The sequence below is a fragment of the Myotis nattereri genome, assembly GCF_964212035.1.
Source record: "Myotis nattereri genome assembly, chromosome: X".
In the NCBI taxonomy this organism is placed as follows: Eukaryota; Metazoa; Chordata; class Mammalia; order Chiroptera; family Vespertilionidae; genus Myotis; species Myotis nattereri.
The window spans coordinates 141,896,389-141,910,122 of NC_138078.1; the positions used below are offsets into that span (position 1 = coordinate 141,896,389).

Sequence of the window (13,734 nt, forward strand, 5' to 3'; positions counted from 1 at the left end):
GTCTGTGTGGTTTTTCTCTTGGGGCAGGTGGGTGGTTGGGGCACATGGGGAGCAGGCGGGGCACATAGGGAGAGGGCAGGGAACACGGGGAGCAGGCGGGGCACATGGGGAGCGGGCGGGGCACATGGGGAGAGGGCAGGGAACACGGGGAGCAGGCGGGGCACATGGGGAGAGGGCAGGGAACATGGGGAGCAGGCGGGGCACATGGGGAGCAGGTGGGGCACATGGGGAGCAGGCGGGGCACATGGGGAGCAGGCGGGGCACATGGGGAGCAGGCGGGGCACACGGGGAGCAGGCGAGGGATTTCGGACCCCTTTGTGGGAGGAGGGTAATGCATTGCAGGGTTCCTGGGGATTTAAGGAGGTCAGGGCCATCCATATCCAGCTCATCAGCAAGTGCTGGTGGCTCTACCTTCAAGATCCATTCAGAATCTGCTCCCCTCCTTCCACCTCTCCTGCCCCCAGCCTGGTCTAAGCACCCTGTCTCTGGATGCCCGTCTATCCCCGCGCCTGCCTTGCCCACCCTCGGCCTATTCTCAACCTGGGAGGCACTGGCATCCTGTTCAGATATACGGTGGATCTTGTCCCGCTCTGTTCAGAACCCTTCAGTGGCTTCATTGCACTTAAACTCCTTCATATCCGACAACTCCTTACTGTCCCAGTTGTATCTCCTTCACGATACGCCTACCTACCTCTTATCCCCCCACGCACACACCTGTTACAGTGATGCAGGTGCAGAGAAAGTGGGATGCAATTTTATTTTTAAAAATTTACATATATATATATATATATATACACACACACATATGTATATACATATATATGTGTGTGTGTGTGTGTGTGTGTGTATATATATATATATATATATATATATATATATATATATATAATTGATTTCAGAGAGGAAGGAAGAGGGAGAGATAGAAACATCCATGATGAGAGAGAATCATTGATCAGCTGCCTCCTGCAAGTCCCCCACTAGTGATCGAGCCCACAACCCAGGCATGTGCCCTTGACCGGAATCAAACCTGGGACCTTTCAGTTTGCAGGCCGATGCTCCATCCACTGAGCCAAACAGGCCAGGGCAGTATGCAATTTTAAATAGAGCAGCAGGGCCTGGCCAGCGTGGCTCAGTGGTTGAGCGTTGACCTATGAACCAGGAGATCACAGTTTGATTCCAGGTCAGGGCATGTGCCTGGGTTGTGGGCTCCATCCCAAGTGGGGGGCATGCAAGAGGCAGCTGATTGATGACTCGCTCATCATCAATGTTTCTATTTCTCTCCCCTTCCTCTCTAAAATCAATAAAAATGTATATATTTTTTTAAATCACCATTGTGAAATTGCAGGAACTAAGCCAATGAGGTGATTTTTAACCTCAGGGGAAAAAGAAACCCCAAGAAGTGAACAAAATCATTTGGGGAAAAGGTAGAGGAGATAGTGGTGTAAAACAGCTAAATTCTCATCTGTCCATAAATAGTTAAGGTCTTAAGAATGATTTCGAAGAAGAAGAGGAGGAGGAGGAGGAGGAGGAGGAGGAGGAGGAGGAGGAGGAGGAGGAAGAGGAAGAGGAAGAAGAGGAATTTCTTTATGAAAAAAAAAAACATAAAGAGAAAGAGACCCTGCAGACTGAAGGGTCCCAGGTTCGATTCCGGTCAAGGGCATGTACCTTGGTTGTAGGCACATCCCTGGTAGGGAGTGGTGTGCAGGAGGCAGCTGATCGATGTTTCTCTCTCACCGATGTTTCTAACTCTCTATCCCTCTCCCTTCCTCTCTGTAAAAAAATCAATAAAATATATTTTAAAAAATATGTCTAGGACTATATACATATCCAGCACTGCCCTAGCCGGTTTGGACAGAGAGAGAAACATTGATGTGAGAGAGACACATCAATTGGTTGCCTCCCTTGACCTGGGCCAGGGATAGAGCGTTGGCCTGCAGACTGAAGGGTCCTGGGTTCGATTCCAGTGAAGGACACTTGCCTGTGTTGCAGGCTTGTTCCCCAGTAGGGGGCGTGCAGGAGGCAGCCTAGCAATGATTCTCTCTCAGCACTGATGTTTCCCTCTCTCTCCCCCTCTCCCTTCCTCTCTGACATCAATAAAAATATATTTTAAAAAGAGATATCCAGCACTCAAGGGAAAATCATGTCTGGCATCCAAACTAAAGTTACCAGGCATGCAGAGAAGCACCAAAATACAACCTCCTAACCAGGGAGGATATTAACCAATGGAAAGGCCTCCAATTTGAAAACGAAGCAAAACCGCCTTTATTCTAAGAAAACATGATCATCTTGCAGACAATCTGATGGCATCTATAAAAAGAGCTGCTATAATAAGTAAGTTTAGCAAGAGCTGCAATATAATTTACAAGGAGCTCATTCTTTCCAATGAAAGGCTTAAACCAATTGTCCCAGCACTTTTCTTCACTGCCCTGGGTCAAGGCCAGTCAGCCCACAAAGCTATGCTTTTAGTATTTTGAGGTTGCTTGCTCTTCTCATGCGAACTAGATTTAAAACACATTTTTGCCCAGGAGACTCAATCGTGACAAGGATGTGGGAAATCAGCATTCTCGTGAGGGGGTACGTTTTTTATGGTGCCTGTTTTTTTATGGTTAATCCTCATCCGAGGAAATTTTCTCCATTGACTTTCAGAGACAGTGCAAGGAAGCGGGAGAGACAGAGAGAGAAACATTGATGTGAGAGAGACACATCAATGGGTTGCCTCCCGCACGTGTCTTGACCTGGGCCAGGGATCAAGCCTGTAACTGAGGTACATGCCATTGACCAGAATCAAACCTGGGACCAGTCGATCTGATGGCCAACGCTCTATCTATTGGGCCAAACAGGCTAGGGCTTCTGCAATGCAATTTTGCACTGTAGAATGAGAGCTTTATACAATAAATCGTATTTAACTCAGTAAGTCCACCTCTTGGAATCTATCTTAAAGAAAAAATCACTCATGCAAAGATTTATATACAAGAATTCCAGCCTGGCCAGTATGGCTTAGTTGCTTGAGTGTTGTCCCGTGTACCAGGAGGGCACTGGTTCTATTCCGGGTCAGGGACATGCCTGGATTGCAGGCTGAATCCCCTGTGGGGGGCCTTCAGGAGGCAGCCGATCAATGATTCTCTCTCATCATGGATGTTTCTATCCCTCTTTCCCTCGCCCTTCCTCTCTCTAAAACCAACAACAACATTTTTTAAAAGATTCCATTGCACCTGAATGGCGTGGCTCAATGGTAGAGTGTTGACCTATGAACCAGGAGGCCACATTTCGATTTCTGGAGGCAGCTGATCAATGATTCTGTCTCATCGTTAATGTTTCTGTCTCTCTCTCCCTCTCCCTTCCTCTCTGAAATCAATAAAAATATATTTAAAAATAAAATAAAAATTCCATTGAATCATTACCTATAATAGGACAAAAACTGAAAATAATTTAGTCAATAATTACATTATAATGTATCTGTTATGTCTCCATTCAGTAATGCTTTTGAAGAATTTTTATTTATTTATTATTTTTTTAATATATTTTATTGAGTTTTTACAGAGAGGAAAGGAGAGAGATAGAGAGTTAGAAACATCGATGAGAGAGAAACATCGACCAGCTGCCTCCCGCACATCTCCCCACTGGGGATGTGCCCGCAACCAAGGTACATGCCCTTGACCGGAATCAAACCCGGGACCTCTCAGTGCGCAGGCCGACGCTCTATCCACTGAGCCAAACCGGTTTTGGCAAGAATTTTTAGAAAGAGGAAAAGTTCAGCCCTAGCCGGTTTGCTCAGTGGATAGAGCATCGGCCTATGGACCAAAGGGTTCTGGGCATGTACCTCTGTTGCAGGCTCCTCCCCAGCCCAGGCCCTGGTTGGGGCACCTGCAGGAGACAACCAATTGATGTGTTTCTCTCACATCAATATTTCTCTCTGTCTTTCCCTCTCTCCTCCACTCTCTCTAAAAGCCAATGGAAAAATATCCTAGGGTGAGGATTTAAAAAAAAAAAGAGGAAAATTCATGTTAGATGAAAAATATTAGTAAAGCCCTGGCCAGGTAGCTGTTGGTTAGAGCATTGTGCCACTATGCCAAGGTTGTGGGTTTGATCCCTGGTCAGAGCACATACAAGAAGCAACCAAGCCGAAACCGGTTTGGCTCAGTGGACAGAGCGTTGGCCTGCGGACTGAAGGGTCCCAGGTTCGATTCCGGTCAAGGGCATGTACCTGGGTTGCAGGCACATCCCCAGTGGGAGATGTGCAGGAGGCAGCTGATCGATGCTTCTCTCTCATCGATGTTTCTAACTCTCTATCTCTCTCCCTTCCTCTCTGTAAAAAATCAATAAAACATACTTAAAAAAGAAGAAGAAGAATAAGAAGAAGAAGAAGAAGAAGAAGAAGAAGAAGAAGAAGAAGAAGCAACCAATAGCCCTGGTCAATTTGGCTCAGTGGATAGAGCGTCGGCTTGCAGAAAAGGGTCCCAGGTTCGATTCCGGTCAAGGGCATGTACCTTGGTTGTGGGCACATCCCCAGTAGGGGGTGTGCAGAAGGCAGCTGATCGATGTTTCTCTTTCACTGATGTTTCTAACTCTCTATCCCTCTCCCTTCCTCTCTGTAAAAAATCAATAAAACATATTTTTAAAAAAGCAACCAATGAATGCATAAATAAGTGGAACAACAAATGGATGTTTCTCTAGCACATGAAACAATAAATAACAAAAAAGAAAAATATTAGTAAAAATGCTAACCTTGCAAAATATTATACATTATGTTATTCTTTTTTAAAAATATATTTTATTGATTTTTTACAGAGAGGAAGGGAGAGGGATAGAGAGTTAGAAACATCAATGAGAGAGAAACATTGATTAGCTGCCTGCTGCACACCACCCCCTACCAGGGATGTGCCCGCAACCAAGGTACATGCCCTTGACTGGAATCGAACCCGGGACCCTTTAGTCCTCAGGCCGACGCTCTAGCCACTGAGCCAAACCAGTTAGGATACATTATGTTATTCTTATGCGTTCACTATATAAATACAACTATGAAACTAAGGAAGGATTCCAAAATGTTCACACTAGTTCATACTGAATGGCAGGACCCATTTTCCATTTCCTAAATTGTCTTCAGCTTCCTTGTAGTGTTGGAATATCTGATTCCCAGAGCTCCCCTCCAACCCTGGGACAAAGACAAGACTATGAGGAGGTGCTATTGTTGAAGAGAAACTCAGACATGGAATAGAGCTCAGTTTTATTTGCTGTAGTGACAAACACTTAAGCACCAAACGAAACAAGTGGACCACAAGTGTCCAAGGGCCAGTACAGGCTAAAGATGAGGGCCTTGTAATAAAGTGGCAACTACTGCAGGAATCACTGCCGTAGGAAGGACCAGATACAAGGTTGGGCCTCAGCCCCCTTTTCCTAGCCCAGGCTCAGCGGGGAACAGGGGGCCCGAAGCGCTGCATGGTCCGCATCACTAGGGAAAGCTGGTCAAGAAAGTTGATGATGGAAGTTCGGAGGAGACGAGAATCTTCAGCTCTCCAGTGGCTAAAAGGGAGGGGGAAAAAGAAAATCAGCCCGGCCGGTGTGGTTCAGTGGTTGAGCATTGACCTATGAACCAGGAGGTCACAGCTTGATTCCTGGTCAGGGCACATGCCCAGGTTGCCAGGTAGATTCCCAGTGTGGGGCGTGCAGGAGGCAGCCGATCCATGATTCTCTCTCATCATTGATGTTTCTATCTCTCTCTCTCCCTTCCTCTCTGAAAACAATGGGAATATATTTTTAAAAAATAAATTCAAGTTAGAGGTGATGACTCCTCCCTTCCTTGCTCTGCCCCTCAGGCATTACACTGAATCTTTTGCTGTCCCCATGACAACACCCCTTAGACCGCACCAAACCTAATCCTTGAATGTTTCCGGGTCTCCAGCAAAGCACCCCTTGGTGGAGACTGGCCCTGCCACCTGCTGCCCCGCCTCCTCCCCGCCCCCCTTGTAGAGCTTACACGGCTAGAAGGCTGCCATTCACTGTGAATTCCTTCCGAACCACTTCTCGGTGAGGTTCCACATCGGGGGCCAGGGATCCACGGGCGATGTCTGCCTCCAAGGGCGACGGGAAAGGCACACTGAGGGCGCTGGTGGAGATTGTTAAGGCACAATCCACACCGACTTTGTGTCTCAGGTCCCCTCCCAGGCCACCTGGGCTAGTCTCACCCCCTCCAGGCCACCCCTGGGCCTAATTCCCACCAGCCACCCCGTTACTCCCCTGCTGTCATTTATTCGCCTCCAGACTACCCCTGGCCGGTACACACCCAAGCAGCGCCTAGTTCTCTCTGCTCCCCTTTCGGCCCCGCTCGGTCTGTCCCTCTGCACCCCACACAGCCGTCCCGGAGACAGCCCGCAGCGTATTTCCGCTGTGCCCCCGGGGTAGGATACAACGTATGAAGTTGATTTCCCGGCCTTCCGGCCGTGAGTGCGGCGTCTTCCCCGCGCCCTGAGGCATGCTGTGCTCGCGCAACACGTGGATCTGCGCTGGTTGTATCGCCCGCGGCGCCCGCACCTTCCCGGACCTGGGCACGGGTGAGGCTTGAAGCTGTGGCCTGCATGTCGCCTTGCTCCGCCTTCGATCCCGCCCCTGGAGCATGGCTCTAACCCCCGGCTTTCGCCACAGGCCCCGCCCCTTCGCGTTGGCCCCGCCCCTCGCGCTGACTCCGCCCCTCAGGCCTGCGTCACCAGGCCCTAGTGAGCCCCCCAGTTGTGGGGTCAATTCCACTAAGCTGGCCCTGCCACCCGCGGGTCCGGGAGACCCCGTATCGGACTCCCTCACGAAGCTCCGCCCCTAAGCGCGCCGTTAAACCGGAGATCCCCAGAGCTGCAGCATAGGTCCCCCCGCTGCCCGCCCGCCCGCAATTCGGTTGGGCGGGAGATTGGTTCCCACCCAGCCCAGCCCTGCCACTGCCGGGAGACATCTAGTGGCTGCCTAGCCGGCGCGCGCTCCCTCATGATGCTCCGCCCCTTAGAGCGACGTGTGACTTCAGTGCCCCTGTGCAAACCGTCCCCCCCACCCCCCAACCTCGTGTGAGGCCAACAGACCCGTGGGCTAGTTCCCACCCAGTCCCTTCTTTGGGCCCAATGTTCCTAAGAAATGTGGCTCAAAGTTCTTGTAGTGATTTGTGGAGGGAGGTGGGGTCGGATAGCCCACAGGGCTACTGCTCTACACCCTGCCCCATCTCCGATGTAGATGGAGAAACCAAAGTGGCTTTTTAAAAAAATACATATTTTTGCCCTAGCCGGTTTGGCTCGGTGGATAGAGCGTCAGCCTGCGGACTGAAGGGTCCCAGGTTCGATTCCGGTCAAGGGCATGTACCTGGGTTGCGGGCACATCCCCAGTGGGGGGTGTGCAGGAGGCAGCTGATCGATGTTTCTCATCTATGTTTCTAACTCTCTATCTCTCTCCCTTCCTCTCTGTAAAAAGTCAATAAAATATATATATATTTTTTATTGATTTCAGAGAGGAAACGAGAGGGAGAGAGAGAGATAGAAACATCAATGATGAGAGAATCATTGATCGGCCGCCTCCTGCAACGCCCCACACTGGGGATCCAGCCCGCAACCCCAGCATGTGCCCTGGCCGGGATTGAACCTGGGACCTTCAGTCTGCAGGCCAATGCTCCATCTACTGAGCTAAACCGGCTAGGGCTAGGTCTTCATTTTTAATATAAACCACATCATGTCAAATCTCTGCTTAAAATCCCTTTTATTTTTTTATTTTATTTTATTTTTTTAATTTTTTAAAAGTATATTTTATTGATTTTTTTACAGAGAGGAAGGGAGAGAGATAGAGAGAAACATCGATGGGAGAGAAACATCGATCAGCCGCCTCCTGCACATCTCCCACTGGGGATGTGCCCGCAACCCAGGTACATGCCCTTGACCGGAATCGAACCTGGGACCCCTCAGTCCGCAGGCCGACGCTCTATCCACTGAGCCAAACCGGTTTCGGCTAAAATCCCTTTTAAAAAATATATTTTTTATTGCCCAGCCAGGCATGGCTCAGTAGTTGTGCCTCAAACTATGAACCAGGAGGTCACAGTTCGATTCCCGGTCAGGGCACATGCCCAGGTTGTAGGCTCTATCCCCGGTGTGCGCCATGCAGGAGGCAGACCATCAGTGATTCTCATCATTGATGTTTCTCTCTCTCTCTCTCTCCCCCTCTCTCTCTTCCTCTCTAAAATCAATCATATATATATTGATATATGATCATATATATATATATATATATATATATATATATATATATATATATTTACCAAAAAAGGTACATGGGAACAACCCGGCATGTGCCCTGACTGGGAATCAAACCGTGACCTCCTGGTTCATAGGTTGACGCTCAACCACTGAGCCACGCTGGCTGGGCTGTAAATATTTTAAATGCCCAAAACTACATTTGAAAGAGTGAGAAAATCAAATGCTAAAGTTGAATAAAAACAAATGAGTCTAACTGCTTATCCAATTTATAACAAAACCGCACAGAGACAAGGATTCAAGTGCCTTTTAAACTCAGCTGTCTGACTGTGCTTCCTTCATGGGATATATTCTCAGGACAAAAGGCACTGGTTTCACTCTTAGGGTGTTTGTTGTCGGCAATGGCAGCAATGAGGTGACTGTGAAGCTATTTTGGGTGTGCTTTAAGACAGATTCTCTCTGGTAGAGCCAATGAGTAAATATATCCGTGTTTCCGGGAATGAAAATTCTCACTTTGGAATAAGGGAAGGTGGCAAAGAACTGTGATGCTGGGCTAAAATTGGGGATTGCAGTATAAACTTTTTTTAAAAATTGATTTCAGAGAGGAAGGGAGAGAGAGAGAGAGATAGCAACATCAATGATAAGAAAGAAGCATTGATCGGCTGCCTCGTACACACCCCACACTGGAGATCAAGCCCGCAACCTGGGCATGTTACCCTGATTGGGAATCGAACCGTGACCTCCTGGGTCATAGGTCAACGCTCAACCACTGAGCCACGCCGGCCGGGCTGCAGTAAACATTCTGACACCTATTGAAGGATCTCAGCATTGGGGCCTGCAGGTGTCCATGGAGCCATCCCCCAGACTCTAGGGCAGTGATGGCGAACATATGACACGCGTGTCAGAGGTGACACGCGAGCTCATTTTTTTGGTTGATTTTTCTTTGTTAAATGGCATTTAAATATATAAAATAAATATCAAAAATATAAGTCTTTGTTTTCCTATGCTTGCAAATATCAAAAAATTTCTATATGTGACACGGCACCAGAGTTAAGTTAGGGTTTTTCAAAATGCTGACACGCCGAGCTCAAAAGGTTCGCCATCACTGCTCTAGGGGCAAAGGCAGAGTGCAGCCTGTGGCTGCTCCATCCTCACGCGGAGTCCCCAGTCTCTTCTCATGACAGCAGAGGGCCTGGACCAGAGCCTCCTGGTCTCTTCCCAGCCGGGCCTCCCATCACTCATCCCTGTAGCATTTCCTCCCTTTCCTGCCTGCCCTTCCCCAACCTGCCCATCTCTGTCTTGCCACATACAAGCTTCTAAAATGAGGGGTCCCCAGTTACTGTCACCACCTCCTCCCTTCCCCATACAGTAGCATCTTTCCCCCCTCCCCCCAACACCGCTAATGACCTTTTTAAAAAAAACAAAACCTTATCCGAGAAGCTAGGACATTTTTTCCATTGATTTTAGAGAGTGGAAAGGAGGGGGGAGGAGGAGGAAGAGGAGGAGGAGAGAGAGGGAGAAACTTCGATGTGACAGAGACACATCAATCAGTTGCCTCCCACATGTGCCCCTGAAATCCAGGCATGTGCCCTTGACAAGAATAGAACCCGGGACCCTCTGGTGCACAAGCTGACACTAACCACTGAGCCACAGTGGCCAGGGAGCCAATGACCTTCTGGTTACTAATGCAGAGGAGGCTCTGGCCTGCCCTCACTTTGCCTCTTGGCAGCCCTGTGGAAGGGCATTCTTGGCGCCTGACACTGAGCTAGCTCTCCCTGTGGCCTTACATCGGGGTTGTTCCTGGCCTCTATTTTATCTCCAGTTGGTGAAGTTCAAGGCCCAGTCCTCTCCCCTTCTCACGCCACACTCTCTGGGAAGCCACCTCATCCGTCTTCACAGGTTCTAGGACGTTCTGTCCACAGATAACCCTGATCACAGAAGGCTGCAGACGGCTCTGGAATCAGACTGGGCCTGGCTCCATCAGCTCTTCCTTTACTGAGGCTCCCATCACACACCCTGGACTCCACTCCTGTCTCTACATCCTGCCTGATCACCCTGCTGAGTTCCTGACCCCCGTGTCCAACTGGCCAGATGTCTCCTAACCACCAGATGGCTGTCACCCCCCAGCCAGGAGGCACTGGCACAAGGAACTCAACAACCGCCTCTAGGGTCTGTCTGAAACGTCCATCTGCCTGTCGCTCCCCCTGCAGTGACAGTTGTCACTTGGGGCCACCATTTCCCCTCCCTAAGGACCTGGCTTTTGTTGAGAATTCCCTCTCCCATCCACAGCACATGCGTGCCCAGGGTGGCTGCCCCCCCACTACCCACCGCTACCTGCCCCTGGACAAAATGATTGGAGGCACGGCCCAGTTCTGAGCAATAAAAATGAGAGTTTATTTGCTGGAGGCATGTGAGAAAGAAGCTATGCTACAGGGTGAGAAGGTGCTGGCTATGAAGGAGGGGTTCAGTGGAAGCTGCAGGCAGTCATCTTTGCTCCTGAGGCGGCAGCCTGGGGTGAAGCAGACAGTGCAGAGCACACAGGGGAGGTAGGAAGAAACTGGGTATTTGGTAATTGTTCATCTGCTGCCAATACCCCTGGACTTCTCAGTTTTGTAAACCGGTAAGTTTCCTTTATTGTTTAAACCAATTTCTTTTATGGTTAAACCAATGATGGGAAACCAAAAGCAGCCTGGCTGAAATAGTTCTTTTTGGATCAAAGTCTCACATTCACCTTTAGTGCTATTGAAAATTTCAACATAAAATTCCTGACTCAGAATAGAGGGCGTTGGCAGGTCTGTCACGTGAGCTGCTAGATCACACGGGCTCCCACGCAGGCCCTGCTGTTTGATATTCCCAGCTCTCAGGTGGGGCCAGGGCTTCCATCTGCTCTTCAAATCCATCGCCCATAAGGCCTCTGTCCTTCCCAGCCCAGGGCCTCCGGCAGGGAGGGTGGCAGGGCTCGGGTATCCATCCTCCTGTGCACACGGCTTCCTTCCCGCCTCAACTGCCCTGGTGACCTCCTCCAAGGAGCAGGTGCCTGGGTGAACTCTAGTGCCCGCATACCAGGCAAGTGGGAGGACCAGTGCCACCAGGCTGTGCTTCTGCCCGCTCCCTGGCACTCCGAGGTTTCCTTTTGGGCAGTGAGGGGTGTGCAAAGTGAAAGCCCTTGTGCACATGTGGTAGGGGGAGGGTCTGCTTCCATTCTATGGGTGTGCACATGGCATGGGGGCCCGGCTGAGGCCTGGCTCTGGCACTGCCTTGATGAGTGACCTCAAGCCAGTCACCTGTCATCCTTAAGGAGCAGGAACTACCCGTGTCCAGCGGGAGTCAAGTACAGAGGGTGCCCAGGGAAGAGCTTGACAGGAAGGGCCAGGACACCCCCTCTCTGGGCCACGCTTGGCTATTGCTTGGCTGCTGGCCTCAGTTTATGGAACATAAAGGAGAGGACAGCTGCAGACACCCGCCCTGCCCGCCCCCGGTCTGGAGTCAGGATGAAGGAAACTGAGTGAGGTTTAAGGAGTGGCCTTCACTGGGCAGTCAATGGCGGGGACCAACGTGGCACAGGGACTTGCCTGAGGTCACACCACAGAGCTGGGCGATGTTCACCCCGACTCCCCAAGCTGCTTTTCCTTCATTGCATGCACACTGGCTGCAGCAGCTGGGGGGCCCAGGACTGGCTGGCACTTGGCCTCCCACCCAGGTTGGACCTGCCAGAGGTCTCATCCTGAGGCACTTAGAGAAGTTGGCTGGACGTGGGTTCAGGCTCCCTCACTTCATTGCAAGGAGTGTCAGCCGTCCGACCTTTTGAGGTGGAGGAGCCAACCCAGGTCAAGTGCTTTCAGCGGTGCCTGGCACCTCGCAAGAGCTGGGTACAGGTTCCTGGGTACCCACCAGCTAGTATTATAAGCCAAATTGCAACATGAGGACACATTTAATGCTACATGCAGCTTGCAGCCTGGCCAGGCTCATCCCCACACTCCGTGAATCTTATTTAGAGAATCCCTTCTCCTTCACTTCAGTGACTTCGGGGTTCAGGAAGCGGTTGGCTAAACGTTCGATGTCATCCAGGGTCAGGCGGCTCAGGGACTTCTCATAATCCTGAGGAGAGAAGGCCAGGAGGATTCAGGGGGTGCCAAAGGGGGTACACCAGGCCAGAGGCAGGTGGGAGCAGCTGGGACAGGAGTGGGCGTCTGGGGCTACCCTTCTCACCCTCTGTAGTTGATCTAGGACCCTGTTGGCATCTGCGGCACTGAAGTGGCGGGCCAAGACTTTGGCGATCAGCTGCCAGGCGGGTGGGCGCAAGGGCGGGGCCTCGGCCAGTTTCTGTGTGGCACTTTCTTCCAGTAATACCTTCTCCAGGGGTTTGACCACGAGGTTGAGCTTGGAATTGGGCCCGATGCTGTAATCGGAGAGTTTTTTCCCATCTGCCAAAAAGAGATCAATGAGGTCATGACCCACAGCGGTGGGGGCGGCCTCAGGGATTGCTGTGGCATCTGGCTGAGGAGGGGTCAGCTACCGCCTCGAGAGTCAAGTGGCCGATGCCCCAGCCCTAGCTTGGCCTGGACACCCGACCAGGTCTCCCCGGCCGCCTCCTCTCCCCTTTACCTGCCAGGGCCTTGCCCTTGAACAGCAACCGCTGCTGGCGTACGGGGACGTTCAACTTCTCGGAGACCAGATGCTTCACCGTGGACACCAGCTCATCCTCCGACACCTGGCCAGGCCGAGGGCGGGAGCAGGGGTTGAGCCCGCGGCCCCCGATGAAGGCGGCTCTCCAGGCCTCCCCGACGCGGCTGCCCGCCCGCCCGCCCGCTCCCCACCCTCAGCCCAGCCCCGGACGCGGAGGGGGTCGCGGGCCTGGGGACGCTACCTGTAGGCTGCACTCACGGCCCTGGAGCGCCTTCACCGTCAGCTGCATGGCGGCCGCGGCGGCGTCCACCCAGGCCAACACGCACCCCTCAGCCCCCTACCGCGCGCCGCCGCCCTGGGCGCGCGCCGGAACCGCCCGCCGCCACCGGAAGCAGCGAGAGGGCGCGCCCGCCGCCCTGGCCCCGCCTCCGGCCCGCCCTGCCCTCGTGGCTGCTGGAGGAGGAGTCCCTTCGGTGTCCCGCTTCCTCCCCGCCCCGGGACCGCCCCGGGGGACAAACCCCCCACTGCGATCGTGCAGAAGGGCCCGCCCGGAGCGGGAGGACCGAGCCGGACCAGGTGGGCTCGGTGGAGAGCTGGGGGTGGGAAGGAGGGAGGGCCAGAGACCGCTCGCCCCGCCCCGCCCGGCGAACGGCCGGGCTCGCCCCGCATTGGCAGCAGCTGGAGTACCGTGGGCAAACTACGGCCCACGGGCCGGATGCGGCCCGTTTGAAATGAATAAAACTAAAAAAAAAAAAAAAAAAAAAAAAGACCGTACCCTTTTATGTAATGATGTTTACTTTGAATTTATATTAGTTCACACAAACACTCCATCCATGCTTTTGTTCCGGCCCTCCGGTCCAGGTTAAGAACCCATTGTGGCCCTCGAGTCAAAAAG

At 51.7% G+C, this 13,734-nt stretch overlaps 2 protein-coding genes across 2 annotated transcripts; both read right to left on the reverse strand.

Annotated features, from left to right (window-relative positions):
* Positions 1–5,207: 5,207 nt before the first annotated feature.
* Positions 5,208–6,876, reverse strand: LAGE3 (L antigen family member 3). Its single transcript, XM_081081373.1, has 3 exons — positions 6,405–6,876; positions 5,975–6,103; positions 5,208–5,520 (listed from the first exon to the last, which is right to left on the reverse strand). The coding sequence occupies exons 1-3, from the start codon at positions 6,572–6,574 to the stop codon at positions 5,406–5,408; spliced, it is 414 nt and encodes a 137-aa protein (XP_080937499.1). The 5' UTR covers positions 6,575–6,876; the 3' UTR covers positions 5,208–5,405.
* A 3,703-nt stretch (positions 6,877–10,579) lies between these two features.
* Positions 10,580–13,237, reverse strand: UBL4A (ubiquitin like 4A). Its single transcript, XM_081081411.1, has 4 exons — positions 13,081–13,237; positions 12,819–12,924; positions 12,423–12,637; positions 10,580–12,311 (listed from the first exon to the last, which is right to left on the reverse strand). The coding sequence occupies exons 1-4, from the start codon at positions 13,126–13,128 to the stop codon at positions 12,201–12,203; spliced, it is 480 nt and encodes a 159-aa protein (XP_080937537.1). The 5' UTR covers positions 13,129–13,237; the 3' UTR covers positions 10,580–12,200.
* Positions 13,238–13,734: the final 497 nt, after the last annotated feature.

Bases quoted from the DNA above. Each gene is read 5' to 3' on its own strand.
- LAGE3 (XM_081081373.1), bottom strand. From the start codon at position 6,574: ATGCAGGCCACAGCTTCAAGCCTCACCCGTGCCCAGGTCCGGGAAGGT. The intron at 6,104-6,404 runs GTATCCTACCCC...AATCTCCACCAG, and splicing joins GGAAATCAACTTCATACGTT to CGCCCTCAGTGTGCCTTTCC. The intron at 5,521-5,974 runs GTAAGCTCTACA...CCTCCCTTTTAG, and splicing joins AATGGCAGCCTTCTAGCCGT to CCACTGGAGAGCTGAAGATT.
- UBL4A (XM_081081411.1), bottom strand. From the start codon at position 13,128: ATGCAGCTGACGGTGAAGGCGCTCCAGGGCCGTGAGTGCAGCCTACAG. The intron at 12,638-12,818 runs GTAAAGGGGAGA...TCTTTTTGGCAG, and splicing joins CAAGGGCAAGGCCCTGGCAG to ATGGGAAAAAACTCTCCGAT. The intron at 12,312-12,422 runs GTGAGAAGGGTA...TTCTCTCCTCAG, and splicing joins TCCTAGATCAACTACAGAGG to GATTATGAGAAGTCCCTGAG.